The following is a 20,871-nucleotide window of genomic DNA, read 5'->3' as shown; positions in this document are numbered from 1 at the left end:
AGCTATGGAAGCAACCTAGGTATCCTTCAATGAATGAATAGATAAAGAAAATGTGGTATTTACACACAGTGGACTATTACTGAGCCATAAAGAATAATTAAATTGTTGCATTTGCCAGTAAATGGATAGAACTGGAGAATATCATGCTAAGTGAAATAAACCCACCCCCCAAAACCAAAGGGCAAATGTTCTCTCTGATATATGGATACTAACCCACAACAAGGAAGGGTAGGGTGGAGAAGAAAAGAAGTCCACTGATTAAACAAGGGAAATTAAGGGAAGGAATGGGAGGGGTATAGGGAGGACAGTAGAATTAATTGGACATAACTTTCCTAGCCTTGTATTTGAATACATGACCAGGTTAACTCAGCATTATGTACAACCATAGGATCCGAATTAGTATAAGTTACACTCCATGTATGTATACTATGCCAAATTACATTCTACTGTCATGTGTGACTAAAATAAATGAGCAAATAAATAAATAAAAATTTAAAAAATTAAAATAAATACACATTCCATGTACTTTCTGCCTCCCCTCTTCTACACCCCTACACTCTGTTCTGCTTTTTCTTTTCTCCATATTTCTCATGTTTTAAAATATTTACATATTTTTTATTCTTATTATTTACTGTCCAGAATGTAAGCTCCCTGAGGACAGAGGTCATTGTTCTATTCAAAACTACGGCCAAGTTCTGAGACTAGTAATGGAAAGATTGCAAATGCTCAAAACACATTTGTTAAATTTACTAATGAACAAATATATGATTTTGAAGTGATATTAAAATTTTCAGGTTGACAATTTAGCACTGAACAAAATAAGATGAAAATTATTTAACAGTTATTTTAGGCACAACTACTAATTATAAGCAATTTTAAGTTACATGATTTGTAATTTTGCTGGAAAAAAATGTTTCAGTTCAATGAAATAACACATTAACTATCTATAAAATATGCAGATTAATATTTCATCTTTTTCTCTAGATTGTTGCTTATGAATTGCTACCAATATGAAAAGGTTCCTGTGGCTATCCTGCATGGTACATTTAAATGAATAGTGAATTTTTAACAGTTATCAGAGCTCCATGGTCCCCTACTATCTCCAGCTTCATTTAAAAGATGCTGTTAACAGCCCATATCTTAAAAATATTTTAGCTGCACTGTTTTTATACATTAAAATATGGTTTGTTTTATAAATTTCACATGCTATCTCTAATTGGATATGCTTGGGAAAGGAAGCATAAAGATGAATAAAGAATCATCTTATCAGGTTCCAATGAATCACTGGGCCTTAGAACTTAGTGGGAAAAAAATGTTTTCATAGACCACACACACACAAAAACTTCAGATTAGATTTCCATTTCAAAGCACTGGCCAAGTGAGGAAATGACATATAATATATTAATAAACAATATGTAATCTTCTGGGCACATGCATTTCAAAAGTGCCACCAGGAGAGGACAAAATGTGCCCTGATTATCAAGTTCACTTTCTGATTCACTGCTGTGCATGAACCCACAGAGCATTACCAGTACAGAATGAGGTCACTTCTCCAAATCCTTTCAGAGAAAATAGAATTTTTTTACTTGCTTCTTTTTGTAATATGCACAAGTCATTTCCTGACTTGATTTAAAACACTGTGACAGAACAAATTAAATTGTTTTGCTTGCATAATTAATTGTCCTGTTGTAATTTAATTCATCATAATTTCAAAGCACTAACTTTTCATAGCATTATCTTTTAACTCAAATTATTATTTAAATTCAACATAGGGATCCAAAGTTTTAAGCTTTTAAAAACACCTATAAGAAGACCCTTGAATTAAATGACATATAAAACTTATAATACCATGTCTGGCTCCTCATACAGATACAGATAAAGTGCCTTTTTATTATTTTAAAAAGTTCTCAGAATTAAAGTGTAGGAAATTTTTCTTTCTCTTTGGTATTGGGGATTGAATCTAGGAGTGCTTAACCACTGAGCTGCATCCCAGTGCCCTCCTTTTAAAAAAATATTTTTGTTTTACACACAGGGTCTCATTATGTTGCTTTAGGTCCTCACTATGTTGCTGAGGCTACTTTGAACTTTTGATCCTCCTGCCTCAGCCTCCCAAGCTGCTAGGATTACAGGTGTGTGACACCACACCTAGCTAGGGAGTTTCTCTGTTCTTTTGATCCAGTGCTAGTCATTTGGGATATACACACACTGCACAAAGAATTACTCAATTTCATTATTTAAAAAATGTATTTAGATAGGAGAAATACATGATAAGTATTTGATGTGATAGATATATTAGTTAGAAAGATTCTCAATCTACACTGTATACATTTATCTCAGCATCATGTTGAACCCATCAATACACACAATAATACTCAATAAATGTTTTTAAAAATAAATACAAATTATAATGCTTTCGAGGGATGTCATTTCTATCCATTAAAATTGGCAACATGTTAAAAATGGATAATCAACATTTTTTGCCAGGGTGTGGGAAAAAGTCACCCTTCATTGTAAAAAGGCATTATCTTACCTATGTGCACAAAAACAAGGCCTGCTCATTTGTGAATGTGAATGATAACTTCAAAAAGTCAAGACAAGGAAATGAAAAAGACAGCAACTAAAAATAATTAAAAATATTGAGAAGACAAAGTGGTACAGCAAGGACAGGGAGCCTGTGAGAGCAGAGACGTCACCACTAGTAGTGAAAATGCAAGTTACTTGGGCACATAGTGATTTTTAGCCAGTATGGTACAGTAGTTGTAAACATAGGACTCACTGGAGTTGTGTTGTTTTGATCTGAAAGCCAAGCCTGACAACACTTTCTTTTCTTTTCTTTTCTTTTCTTTTCTTTTCTTTTCTTTTCTTTTCTTTTCTTTTCCCTTCCTTCCTTCCTTCCTTCCTTCCTTCCTTCCTTCCTTCCTTCCTTCCTTCCTTTCCTTCTTTCTTTCTTTTTTTATTTGTGGCTAAAATCCTTGGATAAACTGCTTAAAGATGTGATTCTTCAGATTTCTTGCCTATGTATTGGAACTATCATAAATAAGAGGTCATGTTACAGAGTTAGAGTGAAGAATATACAAGTTTACATGTAAAACCCCTTAAAAGCTTGGAACATGAACAAACGATGTCAGCTATCTTTATTAATGAATATTTCATATTCATACATCCATTGCCTCATCTGAATTAATCTCCTAATTAGCTTATGAGGTATATATTACAGTACTCTTTCTGAATTAATATTTCAGAAGTTAATTTGCTATGTAACCAACCTGAGGTCACAAATGCTGCATACATACTAAAATTGCCTGATTAATAATGCCTGTCTGACTGCAGAGTTTGTGAGGTCTAGCGCCACATCACTGCTTTGTTAACAAAATAAAACTCTCCTTTGCTCCTCTGGTGCCTTGGAAGAAGTGATCCTTTTGCTGCAAATGACACATAACTCCGTAGTTCTGCATCTAAGTGAGTATATTGGGACTTTTCATTGTTAGCACAGTAATTAAATGAGAAGTGTTATGACAAAAGAAAACAATCACGGAGTGCCTTTGCCATGGGGTTTAAGGTTTCATCTAGTGCAGCTTTAATGAGAGCCCTGTAAGGTGCAGAAAGGGGGTGACTGGTATTCAAATCACAGGAATCCACTATAATTAAACCTTGTAATCAAAACATTGCTTACAAGCTGTTTCCATAAACTGGTGTGCCCAAGAAGGATTTAAAAAAAAAAAGAGTTTGAATATCTTGTGAATTATGTTAATAAAAATGCTAATGCTCAGTATTGAATGAAAACAAAATATGTACATTACAAGTATGTTTTTTAAGGACTAAAGTAATGTCTATGTCATTTCCCTTGTTTATGTCTATGGTACATAAAAATTTCCCTAAATGCAGATGCTTCTTCACTGTGGCCCCATTTAACTTTGTACTTTAGTTCCTTTTACTGAACTTAAACGTTTTTTAGTTAGTCAGTCTATAGTGATTTTTCTGCCTCTATTTTTAATTCCATATAACATTTCTGAAAGGGACAACTACCACCAAAATAAATTGATATGCAAGCAACTCAGCCCGAGTTTATCGCCTGTGGTGTGCAAAATACCAATGAGTGAATGCTTATCCACGGGTGGTTGGATGACCTAGATGGGCCCTGGACTTCTTTCACTGAAGTCTAGGATTACATGCACACTTAAGTCTTTACTTGCCAGGAATGCTGACACTACTAGCCTGCTGTGGATGATATCATCTATCCTAACACACAACATATATGGGAGAAAAAGGATGCAACCGTCCTTTGCCATTTTCTGATGACACGAGGGGTATTATACCAATTACTTCACTCTTTGCTTATCCCCATCCTCATAGCCATAAAATCGTTCTTGCCATAGACTTTTGCTCATTATAGAAATTGTCACTTTTATTTCCTGTTCGAGTCTTTCTACTCTTTCTTGACAATGTTTTGTTTTTTTTTTTCCAAGAACTGTTTTGATTCTATGGCCTTCTATTAAAGTCCTCCTTTCCCATCTGTCACTTTTTTACTAGCTAAATATATATTGCACGACAAAAACCAATTACAAAGCCACTATTTATCAGGATAGACTCCTTGGAAGACCACTCTAAAGGGGAGCCTAAAAGGCCATCTTTATGTCACTGTTAACAAGTAATATACTAAAGTATGAGAAATTTGATAATAGATACATGGGACCCTTTCTTGTCAGTAAGTCTTACCAGCCCAAAGACTACTGTGTTCAGTCTATAATTCAACAGTCCCTCCATCCCTACCCTTCTCAGGATCCTGTGCTTTGTCCTTCAGGTCACATATCTCACATGCTCTAGATTCTTGCTGTTACCAGAGCACACAAACATTTGTATCTAGGCCTCTGGGGTGGTGGTGGTTATGATTCCAGTGAAGGAACCAGATAACAAACTGTGTAATTTTGTTACTTTCCATAATTGGTTGTTGTGTTCCAATACTTTGACTGTGAACGGAGGGCATAAATACAAGGCCATCGCTGAGAAGCAGCAGGATACTAGAGTGCTGGATGAAGCCCATCCTTGGCCAAAGGGAAGCCAATTGTCAGAATCTAAGGAATCATGTCCCTGAACATCAGGATTCCTAATGCCTGGCTCTCCCCATTCTTTCTTATTTCTATTACTCTGGATGCCTCCAATAAGTGAATGAACATGTCCTCCTATCTATCATCTGTATGAAGTCCGAAAGCTGAGGAGAGACAAATCACATAATACCCAGCACAGCAAGCCTAGTTCTGTTCAGCCTTGCTCCTATAAAATAGCATCCAAAACAAATGAGTTATCCATATTGTCTTTTATCATTTACCAGTAAATGTACCAGGATCACTATTTAGCTGCAGTGATGGCTTCTGAATACTGTAAGCTATAGCAAACTATACAGATGACCACAAGACATTCATTTTGCCAAGGTGGTATTAGGGTGTAATAGACTCACCTACCAACTGAAGAACTGCTTGATACAATTTCAAAATCACAAATCAAGTTGGCTATCTTGAAAAAGATTAAAATATTGGGTGAACTTAATCAGGCCAGTGATTTTATAGAATTAAACAGCTTAGCCAAAGATATTTGTTTTATTCCTCTGTAAACACTTGTTAGCAATCCATGTGCCCCCAATATTTTATTTCTTCAAGATGGAGTTTCTCTATGTAGGGCCTGCAGAAGGTGGCTCTTTATACAATTAATATTTCCACAATCTGATGAGAATTTCTGCCTAAAAATGGTAGAACAATCTATCTTTCTGCAGTTATGACTCTCACTGAAATCTACCCCTAGCTCATAATCTGTCAAGCAACAGCTCACTAGGATCTGAGCATCACAAAGTGTATACATTTTCACATAGCCCAGAGACACACTATTCTTGAGTCCCTTAAGGTATTATAGATGGCTAACTTGGGGGGTTTGAGGGAATGTGCAAAAGAAATAGGAATCCCTCTGACCTCTCAGTAAAGTCCTAGGGAAATAATTTCTCCTAAATACAGATATTTATATAATCTTGAATTATATACTATCCAAAAGAAGCTATGAAGCACTTAAAAATTCACTAAATATAAAATATTAACATCTTTACATATATTATTTCATTTTAAACTTTCAATAACCCTTCAAAAAGATGCTCCTATTACCATTTTTCAAATGGAAATTGAGATTATAAAAATTAAATTATCTGTTTTAAGTGACAGAGCCAAACATTTGAACCCAGTCCTCAAATCTTTTATCTGAAGATTGTGGTTATGGAATCCTATGCTGGCATGCTAGAATCCATGTCAGACAATTAATTATAAAAATAATCTAATGTTGGTTTCTACATCTGTAAAATGGAGCAAACATTAATACCTACATTTTCCATTTCTAACACAATTGACGCTATAGGTTGTCCTGTGCATTGTAGAAATTCAGCAGCACTCCTGACCTCTGCCCACTAGATGCCATCACCATTAACAACAGCACTGTTTTGGCAAACACAGATGGTTCCAGACACTGTCAAATATCCCCTATGGCATAAATCATGCTGGCTGAGAAACACTGAACCAACTTGTAGGGAAGGGTTCATCAGTTAATACAAGAGAAGAATCTAGAAGTGTGTCTGGTACAGAATACTTAATGTTAGAAATAATTATGGGATGGTAACTTTGATGACAATGAGGATGATGATATATATGTGCACTTGACTAAAGTGTGTGAGTATCTGATTTAGGTCTTATTTAGATGAGTGTAATTGAAGAAACTCATGAAAGAGTTGAATAAAAGAAAATAACTATATTAAGGGACTTATAATCTTCAAGTGTTTTAGATTTATTCAAGCAAAATTTCTATAAGCTTATTACTCTTTTATTAGACAACAATATTTGACACATCAGATTGTATATTTAAGAAACCAAATAGCTATTTATTTAGGTAATGTTAGCAGATGTCAGCATAGAACCAATACCCTACAAAATCTAAACCGGGATCTAAATGGACAGATAACTCTTTTCAAAGAACATTAGAAACACTATTTTTCCATACAACTAATCTTGAAATAAGTTTGCACATGAATATCCAGCCACAAATTAATAAATTTTCTAAATATTTAACAAATGTTTCAACTATAATAAACATGCTGAGATTATAAATTAAAATACAAAATTTGTCTTACCTAAAGTCTTAATAGGGTCAGAGTAATCAGAGTCAGTAAATTGTCCCATGACATTTGTGGCTCTAAATTTAAATCTATGAAGTAAAAAATAAAATTAAAAACAAACAATTTGCACATCACATGAATGAATAATTTAGCAAACAATTATGAAAACTGAATATTTTATTCAAGAGAAAATGAATTTGCAACATGTAATCTTAGAATTTAATTACCTTCAGGACAAATTATACTGAATCTATATGAGATGAATAATTATCCTGCACTTGGGCCTGTTGAGTTTGTGACTAAAAATGTGGTCAAACTCATGAAAAGTCAGAAGTTTAAGCAAATCACCTTCCTCATAGATTCATTTGGATGGAATGATTTAATATATATGAAAGTGTGTTCCACTAGGATACTTAATAAATATAAGGCATAATAACTTACATACCTCAACCATTTTTGAAAGTACTATTGAATCTGGTTATAGGATAATGTTAATTATAATGATAATACAAAACATGGCTTTTTCACATGTAAATAAGAAAAGTGCTTCTTATTTCTGTGTGTGCACAGTTGTATTTGCCCACTTTTCTTTTTGCTTTGCTTTTACAATATTGGAAATAGGAGTTCATAACCCACTTGAATCAAATGTATAAAATATGATATGTCAAGAACTATGTAATGGGGGGCCGGGGATGTGGCTCAAGCGGTAGCGCGTTCGCCTGGCATGCGTGCGGCCCAGGTTCGATCCCCAGCACCACATACAAACAAAGATGTTGTGTCTGCCGATAACTAAAAAATAAATATTAAAAAAATTATCTCTCTCTCTCACTCTCTCTTTTAAGAAAAAGAACTATGTAATGTTTTGAACAACTAATAATAAAATTTTTTTTAAAAGGTACAAAAGAAAATGAAGCCTAAAAATTACAGGGTGATTTTATGATGTCACAGACAATTGAAATCTGTCTCATTTAAAAACGCAAGACACAGGGTATTTAAAATATAAAACCAACAAATTGAAATAATGATCTACTCCCTACCATTATCAAATTCCTATGATTTTATTTGTTATATGAAGAGTGTGTTTGGGAAACAAATATACAAAATAATAAATAAGAATAAATATGAAATTTTGTGGTACATTATTTTTAAGGCTATCACATGCTTGATGGGTAAAATTCAAGCAATAACCTAGAATTTAAACAAAAGTAATTACAATTTCATACTAAATGTCAAAACATTACTTTTTTAGTTGCTTAATTTCTCTCACTTTTCTAAAGTTAACTTGGCCTAAGACATTTATAAGGAATTTATTATCCAGGTATGATGGTACAACTGTAATCCCAGCTACTATGAAGCCTGAAGCAGGAGGATCACAAGTTATAGGCCAGCCTTGGCAACTTATTGAGACATTGTCTCAAAATACACAGGTCTGAGGATGTAGCTCAGAGGTAGAACATTTGCGGTACATGCGTAAGACTCTGGGTTCAATAATTATGCTTTAACTAGTAGGAAAAACTGAAAGAACTTGGTTTTTAAAAAATAATTCATAAGAAAAACTATATTTTGAAAATCAAATAAGGTGAAGTTGCTGCTTTTAAAAATTATAGTCATATGGGGCTGGGGTTGTATCTCAGCAGTAGATTGCTTGCCTAGCATGTGCAAGACACTGGGTTCAGTACTCAGCACCACATAAAAATAAATAAATAAAATAAAGGTATTGTGTCCAACTACAACTAAAAAATAAATATAAAAAATTACAGTCTTATAATAATCGATTCAATAGAATAAATCAATCAATAAATTTAACAAAGAACTTAATAAAGCCAAAATGTCAGCACTGATTTTTAATATATTAAGTTATTAATGGCTACAAGATTCCAAAATAATAAAGTAATAAAGATTTCTATCAATCATTCAGATGTTTGGTATGATAAAAGCAGAGTTATTGCTAGGAGTGGCATACAGGGAAACCACTGTTAGTTGAGAGTATGATAGTGTTTCTGAAAACCTGTACATAAGCATACACAGTAAGATGAGTGAAAGACACATTAGTCACATTGTCCTCCACCAAACAAATTAAATTCCTCTACCTATTTATGCTCTCCAATACCATATTTTCATATTACTTTTATGTAACTTATCACATCAAAGCCTAATTTCTTTCAGATTTTCATGACTCCCATATAATACTACATATTTACAGAATGAAAAGATAACGCCTTGTTAATCTTTCAATTTCCAGTGCCTAGAAGATCAGATCCACTCCACATACTGGATGTCCAGTGCTTATTGGAAAGACGAAAGATGAGGAGATGGATGGATGAAAGATTCCTACAGACTTGCTGACAACATGTGCTTGACAGAAACTGTACTTACAAATACTGCTTTTTTGGTTTCAGAGGTCCATTGCAAATTTTGTCTTCATTGCCAGGAATCATACATGCATTATCAGCACCTATGACATAGATTTCTTCATTGCCACTGAACTTTGTCTTTCCTTCTATACATGGAGGGTTAGGGAAGCCTTCATTTGTAAAATATGGCCTTGCTTTATTAAAATATGCATCATACCACTTTGTTACATTTCCATCATGCTGAGCTAGTTTCAGGAAAAAAAGAGAATAATGATTACAAGTAACATATGAATGCATTTTCACATTTATAAAGAGTGCTTTCATAATTACACTAGGGGAATCTAGATGCAACATCACTTGCTCTGTGAACAACTAGGGATGACATAGCTGATCTGCCTTGATAGACAGGTAACCCTGTCCTGCTCCCTCACACAAATCTAAAGCATCATTATGAACAATGATTTCTCACATATAGAAAGAATGTCCTTCAGTCAAGGATCACCCTCTTCTACACACTTCAGAAGAAGCTATCATGATTCCACTTTGCCAAAATCAAAACAATTCTACCAGTGTGTGGATAAAGTAAATCATACACATTCTTTTTTGTGTGTATGATGTTGGAGATTGAACCCAGGTCCTTGTGAATGCAAGGCAAGCACTCTACCAACTGAGCTACATCCCCAGACCTAAAATACACATTTAAAAATTCCTTTTCTCATTTTGGTAAAATATATTATGCATAAATAAATGGGTACTATAATGAGTGATAATATTAATAATTTATTCAACTTGAGTTGTGTGATACTGAAATTTCTTTAGCATTCAGGAATGCACACTGCACAATTTGACAAGAGATATTGACATCTGAAGATACCTCCTGTTTCTGCCACAAGCACTTGTACACTTTTGATTGGCCCGTGATCATCATTGTAATAACATATTGGCATTCTGATTGTAATTGTTGTTGAAGTCACAAGCAGTTTTCCTGTGGCATCATAAATAGGGGTTGGCTTGGTTTTTGGTCTTGCTGGAGCTTTAAATAAAAAAAATAAATAAACATCACCATAATTGATTCTTTTGTTTCTAAACAGAAAAAAAGTTAAATTCTCATTTCATGCTGGTAATTTACAGATAAAGTGATGGAAAACATGAATAACAAATGAAACAGTTGTGTTTGGAAACAGCAGATATTTAGCAATTATCATCTTTTGGTGGTATAATTATGTATTTGAGACTTGCCTGAAATAATGGGGCCAGGTGTGATTTTTCAGGCATCTGAGTCCTCTTCATATGTTAAAAAATTTTAGTTTATTTATGCTCTCACCCATATGTAAATTTCATAAATGCATAAAAATGTTTACATATAAATAACATTTTAGTGTAAGTTTTTCTTTTACTTCCTTCAGCTGGTTCATTGATTTCTAGTCACAGCAACATCCCTCTTACAGTTAATCCATAGCAAACACCTGGCTGACAGCCTTCTATATTTGTCTTCACATTTATATAATCATACAGAAACATAAACGGTCCACAGTATGGCCTTTTCTCACTGTTTGCTTTTCCAAATAAGGTTATATCATGCAGTATGATTACCCCACATATTGCTTTACCCACTTCACCATGACTTGTATCTTTCTGAATCCCCAGGTACTATGTTAACTCATTCTTTTTTTTAATCTTTATTTTGTTTATTTATTTTCATGTGGTGCTGAGGATCGAACCTAGTGCCTCACATGTGTGAGGCAAGTGCTCTGCCACTGAGCCACAACCCCAGCCCCTAACTTATTCTTCTTAATGACTACTGTACATGGTAGAGCTGCATCACACTGACTCAACCACCCATTTTGTAATGGGAATTCACTTTTCCTCCAGTTTTGAATGCTTGCGGTAATAATTAAACCTTGCACAGTTAGCTTTATTTATTTATCCTTTTATTTTCATAGAATAAATTCTCAAGTGTAGAATTTCTGGCAAATAACACATAGATTTATAACTTTAATAGATCTTTCCAGAAAAAAAATTTTTTGAGCAGGTACCGGGTATTGAACTCAGGGGCACTTGACCACTGAGCCACATCCCCAACCCTATTTTGTATTTTATTTAGAGACAGGATCTCACTGAGTTGCTTAGTGCCTTGCTTTTGCTGAGGCTGACTTTGAACTTTCGATCCTCCTGCCTCAGCCTCGTGAGTCGCTAGAATTAGAAGTGTGTACCGCCGCACCCAGCTCCAGAATAATTTCTAAAAGTACTACAATAATTCACATTTCACTATTAATTCATACAAATATACCCCAAATCAATATTTCTAAGAGCTCTGTTTGTTTGATTTAATCTTACAGCTATATATACATACATATTATACACACACACACACACACACACACACACAGACATGTATATGTATGTGTGCACATGTATGCCCATACACATAAGTGCTATTTGAGCATCAGTTAAGTTACTTAACCAAACTTCAATTTTCATATTTTTGAAGTCTTTTTAAAAAGTCTCTCAAGAATGGCATAAAATGAGTAATACTGTTTCTATTTTATAGGCTTATGTCACAGACCTAACAAAGATTTAAGTATCAATATTTTAATCAAATCTCTTGTTTTTACTTGATTCTCTTGTTCACTCTTTTAATTGCCAAGTTCAAATGATATTTCTTGTTTGTTTTGTAGTGTCTGGGATCAAACCCAGGCTTCATGCACACAAGGCAAGCAATCTACCACTGAGTAATAGCTTCAGCCTGCATCCTCACCTGATGCATTAGTATGGTATTCTGACATATAAAAGTTAAAATGAGATTGGATGTGTAAGAGGTGTATTGGGGGAAATATGTGTGAAGAATAAAGGATCGGAGAGCAGGAGTATGTAGCAAAAGATTTCAGACCACAGATCATGGGTATGACAACTGTAAAGCGGAAAAGAAGGATGAATTTAGTAAAGAAGCTGGGGTTTCAGGGAATTTCAAACCCTCAGCTGGCTGCTGGAGAGATCCCAAGCAAAATTTCAGCTAGAGAAATCTAGTTTGGGTCATTACAACTACTTTAATGAGACTACTAATTCATTATTCCATGTTACCAATAAAATCATGCATATTACTAGAGAAAATTATTTCTTTAAGACTCTAACACTCCCACTGTACTATTAAAATTTTTCTAGACTAGTAGTAAGTCTCCCTGCCTTAGGTAAGGAGTGAAAATCAGAATCACCTTGACATCGGAAGTTTTGTTAAAACCTAAAAATCATGAGTCCACTGCTATCTGCTTGCACATCAATCTGCCACTAAATAATAGACAGAAATTAAGATGGCATGACTCATTCTCTTATCTGTGAAGTCATTTTGTGAAACAACTAATGGTTTTTAAGACATAAATGTATTTCTATATTCCAAAGTACAGAATTTATCAATTAAAATCAATTAATACTTATAAGTAGTATTTTAGATATATTGTTCATTGATTAAAGGATAAAATTTAAGGATTCCTCTAACAGTGAATATTTCTTATTCTTAATAGTACAGGTACTCTCTTAAGGCTTTTTCAAAGAGAATCTCTCTTAACCCTCACAACTATCTGTGAGGTAGGAAATGGAAAGCTCCATTTCACAGGCTTAAAGAGATTAAAAAACTTTCCCAAAGTCAAATAGATACCAAGTGGCCAATTCAGTATTCATTCTCAGGAGCCTAACCCCAAACCCAGGCAAATGCTGGCGCTTTTAATCACGTTCTCTATTTTTCCTACCAAAGACTGAGAAAAGTTACTTTTTGCTTTAGAAAGAAAAGTCATGGGTGGAATTCTCTTTAGGGTCCAAACATTTGAATTCCTTCATTGTTGTTTTTAATTTCTCTGTATTTTTTGTTGCAAATTTTTAGAGAGATGGCATAATCGATTGCTTGATTTCAGTCTGACTGACTGAATGGCCCTAAATTCCTCTAAGCAACCTTTCTTGGGTTTTGTGGGTCATTTTGGGGAGGAAAAAACTTTAGTTATATCTTCTATAAAAAATAGTCACCAGGATAATGGATCAATTGATTTACTTTATAGCCAACATCATTAAGTTGATCGGTACACAATAAAAAAATCTGATTAACTGAAAAAAAATATGATAAATCAGTCAAGACTAAATAGAACTAGTCAAAGTCTAGATGGAGACAATTTGAACAAGTTAAATTCTTGATAAAAAGAAAATTCAGGCTATAAAATTTGTTTTTGAAAATTTTAAATTTATAGCAAAAGAAGTAGAAGATAAAAGGAGGGCATTCTTTTTAACATAATAATTAATATCAGACAATTAGATTATATTAATTAAATTCTACTATTCAGACAATTAAATTCTACCTTTAAATAAGCATGTGTTAAGTAATAATTATTTGTAAATATCATTACTTAATATTATATTAATAATAAATGTCATTACTTAATACATGCTGGTTATATACATATGTATCCTTTAAATGCTTGGCTTATCTTTAATTCTTATGTGGAATTCAATTTATAATCACTCTTTGATAAAGAAAACAGCATTTTATATGAAGGCAGCTTATATGAAGGTACCTTTGATATCCATGGTTATCCTCATCTGAACTTTAGGCCCTGCACCAGCACTATTGATTGCATAAACCTAAAACAAAGAAACATTTTGTTACTATTATCAAGTTCTTTCTTATGTGTATGTATAACAGAACAAGGTGATATATAATTTTAAAATGATTCCTCTTTTAAAAACAATTGCCTGTAGCCTATTATATTTCTTGTAGCCACTCAAATGAATATAATATATATAAGAAGAACTGGAATAAGAAAGTATTTCTTAAAAACTGATATGCTGGTACTAAGCCCTGAGAACAAAGGCAGAGATCTTTTTTTTTTTTTTTTTTTTTTTTTTTTTTAATTTATTTTTTTTTATTGGTTGTTCATAACATTACAAAGCTCTTGACATATGATATTTCATACATTAGATTGAAGTGGGTTATGAACCCCCAATTTTACCCCAAATGCAGATAGCAGAATCACGTCGGTTACACATCCACAATTTTACATAATGCCCTAATAGTAATTGTTGTATTCTGCTACCTTTCCTATCCCCTACTATCCCCCCTCCCCTCCCCTCCCAACTTCTCTCTCTATCCCATCTACTGTAATTCATTTCTCTCTTTGTTTATTTTCCCATTCCCCTCACAACCTCTTATAAAGGCAGAGATCTTAACAGCTCATTCACAGAGACCAGGAAGGACTGTGGCTTCCATTTGAACTCGGAGGAGGAGCAGCGGAAAAGCCACTCCATCTACACTCTCTCCATCTACTTTAACATCTGCTACTGCTCTCAGTAGCTAGGTAACTCTGGCCTCCTATAAGTCCTCATTCAAGATCCCCCTTTTTTGCTTCTGAGATGAAATCCTATTCCTTCAACCTCCCGTTTTCCTGTATTAAATCATCCCTCTGAAAGTTGGCCTTTATGCCCTTCTTCACCCCTGCCCTGAAGTATCTGATGCTATAACCTGTGTAATGCAGCATATACACATAAAGCATTTCTGTTTGTATATTCAGAGAGTGATTTACACAAATGTGAAGGCTTTCAATTAACTCTGTGCTTAGGGAGCTGTGGAACTGGAATCTTCCTCTATTCACTTTAATCTTGCTATAAAATTTTAAAAAAACTGTTCTTGGCCAACTTCATTGTACTTGGTAAACATAATTCAGTATATAATGTATCTATTGGAATTAATAAATTTTATACATCTTTTCATTCTATCAATATTTTGAAAATATTTTAATTGGATTATATATATATATATATATATATATATATATATATATATATATATATGATATGATAGTGTTGTAAATAAACCAAGTCCATGACATATGGACTTAAAATGAATAAAGAAATATTTGCTGGTGTCTTAAATTTAAAAAAGGAAGTATTTAAAAATAAAAGTGATGGCATGGTTCATTGTTTTTACTTCTTTTTCTTTCTTTCTTTCTTTTTGGTTGTTGATAGACCTTTATTTTATTTATTTATATGTGGTGCTGAGAATCGAACCCAGTGCCTCACACATGCCAGGTAAGTGCGCTACCGCTGAGCCACTTACTTCTTTTGTTTAAAGAAATAAAAACAGGGGCTGGGGATATGGCTCAAGCGGTGGCGCGCTCGCCTCGCATGCGTGCGGCCCGGGTTCGATCCTCAGCACCACATACAAACAAGGATGTTGTGTCTGCCGAGAACTGAAAAATGAATATTAAAAATTCTCACTCTCTCTCCTCTCTCACTCTCTAAAAAAAAAAAGAAATAAAAACAGCCCCAGTCCTGTTTTTATTTCTTTATAGTATGAAATAATATATAAGTGAGATAATAAGTGAAAGAGTTGGACAGTGCTTCTCAAATAGCAGTGTGCAAAGAAATCATCTGTAAACCTTGCTAAATGCAAATATTTAGATTTTGCTTCAGTAGGTCAGTACAGGTGCCCCTTTACACATTTCTAACAAAAGGCAAGGTGTTAAAAATGCTTTATATTGTACTTTGCAAATAATGCAAAAACAGTGTTTGCAAACAGTTACAGGATTTTAAATATATTCTTTAATCATAAATTGATTATACTTTGTTTTAATTTCTGTTTTCTTTCTTACTCTCAATAGCCAAAACAGTTATAACAATAATTACCAACAAATATAAATATTTAATCTGCACAAAAATCCTATGAAGTTGTTCATTATTCCTATTACCCAGCTTTTACATAGGGAAACTGAGACATAGATGTTATAAAGTTGCCAAGATACAGAATACAGCTTTGAATCCAGGTCAGTTAGTTCTCTTAATCACCATCCTTCCCCTAGTGGATCTTTTACAATGTGGTCCACTTCATGGCATGTACAACAATAATTTAACAAGACAGATTATATGAAGATATAAAATTAAGGCATGGGAATGAATAAATATAAGGATGTATATTCATTTTATATACACAAATTATTAAAATGTTCTCATAAACAAATTTACAAAGAACTGATAGGAGGATTAATTTCTATGGTATTTATAGGTTTAGTGTGAATTCTATGATTTAAAAGATGATTTTTTGCTGAACCAAATAACTATTTGAAATTCTGAGGCATGATACAAAAAAAGAAAGGATGAAACAAATTGTGTGTGTACATGCCTGTGTACATGTATATGAACTCACGTATATATTTATGTTACACATAAACAGTTATTTCTGTTCTCTGCCTTTGAAATTTGCTTTTACATTTTCATTTATAATCACACATAAATGGTTTTCTTTGGGGGCCGAATTTTTTATTTATATTTTACTACTTTTCTACCTTCAATATGTATTTGCTTTCTCTTTTATTTCTAGATGTTTACTAATATTGTGCAAACTTCTCATTTATCTACATATTTTAATAGCACATGCTGGGGGCTCAGTTGGTAGAGTGCTTGCCTCGCATGCACAAGGACCTGGGTTCAAAAAATAATAAAAAGAAGAAGCACGTGCTGTGTTATAATAGAAAATAAGCAATGTTATTCCTCTACATCTGCTTTACTCACAAAAAGATGTGGGAAATGCAAAACATACACAAACAGTATTTTTGAATGCTGACTTTGCATTTAGGTAAACAACTAAAAGTTATAGATGCTTACACTGATATTGTATGTATGTCCACCTTTTAGTCCTTCTAACATTGCAATGACAGATGTGTCTGTTTTCTGGATGATGCTGAGGTTATGAATGTGGACAGCTGTGGGATCGTCTTCTCGGTAAACCAAAGCTTGGTATACTCGGATATTTCCATTAGGTTGAGAAGGAGGAAGGAATGTTAACTGAAATTTTGTAACTTCATCTGGTATCTTCTGAAATGTCATGTTGTTAGGTGGATCCTTGGGTGCTAAAATGAAATATATACAATTTAAAAAATTTTAATTTGTTCTTTTTGATATCCTTATGAAATTTATTTGCTTCAAATTTCTGTTTTTAAAGAGTATTATATGAATTATTTAAACCATAATTTATAGAAAACAGCAAAATGTATCATCAAATCATTGACAGTTGCAATTCATAGAAACTATAATGATGACCCAAGTTGTTTGCTTATTTATTTTGCCTTTCAAATGCATTTATTTTTATTTTTATGCAGAATGTGTTTCTATGACTTTAATACTATTTATTTATGGCAGTGCTAGAGATCAATCTTATTTTTTTATTTTAATAATAATATATAGTCCCATGTAACCTTCCCCTAGCTTTCCCTAGTAGTAACATCTTCAGTGACTGCAGTTTAACATCAAACCAGGAAACTGATGTTGATATAATGTTGTTCACTGGATTACAGATCACATTTTTTCCTTTTTTTTTCTTCAGTGCTGAGGATTGAATTCAGGGCCTCACACATAATATGCAAGTGCTATACCACTGAGCTACATCCCCAGTCCTAGATGACAGAGCTTATTCTGGTTTCACCATTGTTTCATGCTTTTGTGCATGTGTGTATAATTCTATACAAATTTATCCAATGTATAGATTCTTTAATTGCCATCTCAAACAAGATATGAAACTACCCTATCATCTTTAAGAAACCTGTTCCTATTATCCCCTTGTACTTACACTACATTCCTCTCCAAAACACAATCTTTCTCCATCTCTATTGCTTTGTCATTTTGAGACAACAATGACATAATGATCTTGAGGCCCATGGGTTTTGCTAAATGTGTCAATAGGTCATACTCTTATATTCTTGAGTAGTGTTCCATTTCATGGACGTACCAGAGATTGTTTAGTCATGGAAGGACATTTGGGTTGTTTCTAATTTTTTAATTACTAAAAAAAGGTATTAACATTCATGTATAGATTTTTTTTTTAATTTTTATTGTTGGTTGTTCAAAACATTACATAGTTCTTGACATATCATATTTCACACTTTGATTCAAGTGGGTTATGAACTCCCATTTTTACCCCGTATACAGATTGCAGAATCACATCGGTTACACATCCACTGTTTTACATATTGCCATACTAGTGTCTGTTGTATTCTGCTGCCTTTCCTATCCTCTACTATCCCCTCTCCTCTCCCCTCCCCTCCCATCTTCTCTCTCTACCCCATCTACTGTAATGTATAGATGTTTGAGTGAACATAAGTTATTGACTCTCTGTGGTCAATGTTCAAGAGTGTGATTTCAGAGTTACATGGGAAATGCATTTATAGTTCTATAAGATACTGGAAAACTACTTTCCCATGTAGCTATATCATTTCACATTTCCACTAGCAATGTATCAGATGTTCAGTCTCTGCATCTTTGCCAGAACTTAATATTATCACTATTTTAAATATTATTGTTATGTTTTTAATAAAATTATGAGGCCTTTTATATCTCATCATGGCTTTAATTTGGATTTATCTAATGGTTAATAGCATTGAAAATCTATTTTATATGTTTATTTGTCCACCATATCTACAGGGTGGTAAAATATTTGTTCATGTCTTCTGCTTATTTTCTAAGTGAATTTTTCAAGTGCTGAATTTTAAGAATTATTTATATATCTTAAATATTTCAGGTTATTTTAGATAAATAAAAAGTAGCTTATCAGGTGTTGGGATTGTGGCTCAGTGGTGGAGTGCTTGCCTAGCACACATGAGTCACTGGGTTCGATCTTCAGTACCATGTTAAAAAAAAACTAAATAAACAAAATAAATTATGAAAATGATATGCATGAAGAAAAATTATTTTATAAATATAAAATTCATAACTTTATAGGCAAAATGAATAGAGAACATAATTAAAAGACTTTCTAAAAATATTTTTACCAATTATATTACCTTACAGATAGCAGCAAATAAACTCTAACAATACATCCCTTCATCTGCTTTTTCCAGTGACATATCTGGTGGCAAAGAACATCAGGATTCTGAAGGAGGATGGGGCAAGCAGGATCTGGGAGGCTGACTTTCCACATTAAATTCCTACTTGTTATAATCTTATTCATTCAGACCCTGTTCATAGGACCTTGAGAAACTCTGTATAGATTCTGACATTTCTTGGATAGTTACATAATAAATTATATCACCTGATGAAGTAAAGAAAACATCTATGATAAATGTGATCTGGATCCTAATATTGAATTCCAGATCATTGTTTTAATTTTCATTCCTATCATAGGGTAGAAATAATTAAAATATAGTTTTAGATATAGCATTATTGGCTATAGAAGCTTAGAAAACTCATCTCTTACGCAAGGTAACTCAATTTCTGAAACACTTAGCAGATTTCATAAGCATAGAAAAGTACAACTGGGTACCTTTATGTTCCATATTTATAAGGATTGAATATTCTATATTTTCACTTTGCCTCAAAAATAAATAGCTTTAATTTTGATGATCACAGTAGCAATGAATTATTATTATTTTTATTGACATTCTTCAGAAACTTCTCAGAACTTATATTCTGTTTAATGTAGAGTGAGGAACTGTAAGACAGACAGCTTACTCAACCAATGAGGGAGGTCACTCCTACCTGATTCTAAAGTAGTCACAATGACTTCAGGGCTTGACTTCCCTTCTACATATGCAGCACTTACATTTCCAGTAAATGCAGTGATCACCACAGAATATCTGGTAAATATTTTTAAGTCTTTAATTTCCATGGTTTTATTTTCTTCATTTGACTTGACAAAGGAAATATTGAATTCATCATGATCTACCTATGAGGAAAAAACACAGTTAACAAGAAGCAATACTGGAGTATTTTGTTTTACCAGAACATAATAATACAAAGCTACATGTACATTCATATAACATTTATAGATTAACTTATTTATTTATATATTTACTTATTTAACAATCAGATAGCCCTGGAAAAATCTGAAGTGTTATTATAACAGTTCATTAATTAGTAAATATTTTAGTAATTGAAAGGAAAAGAAAATAATCAACCAGCCATGGTCAATCAATCCATCAAATGCACAAGCAAAAAAAAAAAATCATTTTTTTCAGTCAATGAAATTACTTTCTACTCTAATGCTTTGTTTAAAAAAAAGTATATAGATTTTGGACTGTGTTATCAAGGGTTCAAATGCGAATTGGCCACTTGACAAACCACTCAGGCTCTATATATCTTACCTTCTATGTATGTGAAATTGGGGTGGTAAAATAATTACAGAATTATATTGAGATTTAGAAAGAAGAGATCTTAAGTAATTGGTACAGAAATTTTGATCTTAAAAAATTACATTACCCACAAAAAGAAAATTCAGAGGTATACGTATATAAAATATGTGTGTGTGTGTGTGTGTGTGTGTGTGTGTGTGTGTGTATACGCATATGTTAACGCTCTATGACCTGAAACACAATTTTTGGAATGTAACTTCTTTCTGAAATGGACTTT

General features: G+C 33.1%; 1 protein-coding gene across 1 annotated transcript in view; it reads right to left on the bottom strand.

The window, feature by feature from the left end:
- PTPRQ (protein tyrosine phosphatase receptor type Q) overlaps window positions 1-20,871 on the bottom strand; it is a gene marked incomplete at its 5' end in the record, with an annotated part of 205,022 nt that overhangs the window by 39,938 nt on the left and 144,213 nt on the right. Inside the window, 6 exons of the mRNA XM_081310467.1 lie at window positions 7,160-7,233; window positions 9,521-9,743; window positions 10,373-10,531; window positions 14,055-14,121; window positions 17,137-17,381; window positions 20,002-20,188. Of these exons, the coding sequence (XP_081166593.1) occupies window positions 7,160-7,233; window positions 9,521-9,743; window positions 10,373-10,531; window positions 14,055-14,121; window positions 17,137-17,381; window positions 20,002-20,188 (955 nt within the window). The remainder of the gene's footprint in view (window positions 1-7,159; window positions 7,234-9,520; window positions 9,744-10,372; window positions 10,532-14,054; window positions 14,122-17,136; window positions 17,382-20,001; window positions 20,189-20,871) is intronic.

Source organism: Spermophilus citellus (genome assembly GCF_964194105.1).
Source record: "Spermophilus citellus genome assembly, chromosome: 10".
Taxonomy (NCBI): Eukaryota; Metazoa; Chordata; class Mammalia; order Rodentia; family Sciuridae; genus Spermophilus; species Spermophilus citellus.
Note: the sequence above shows the minus strand (reverse complement) of the source record. Positions and strands in the feature narration are given on the sequence as shown.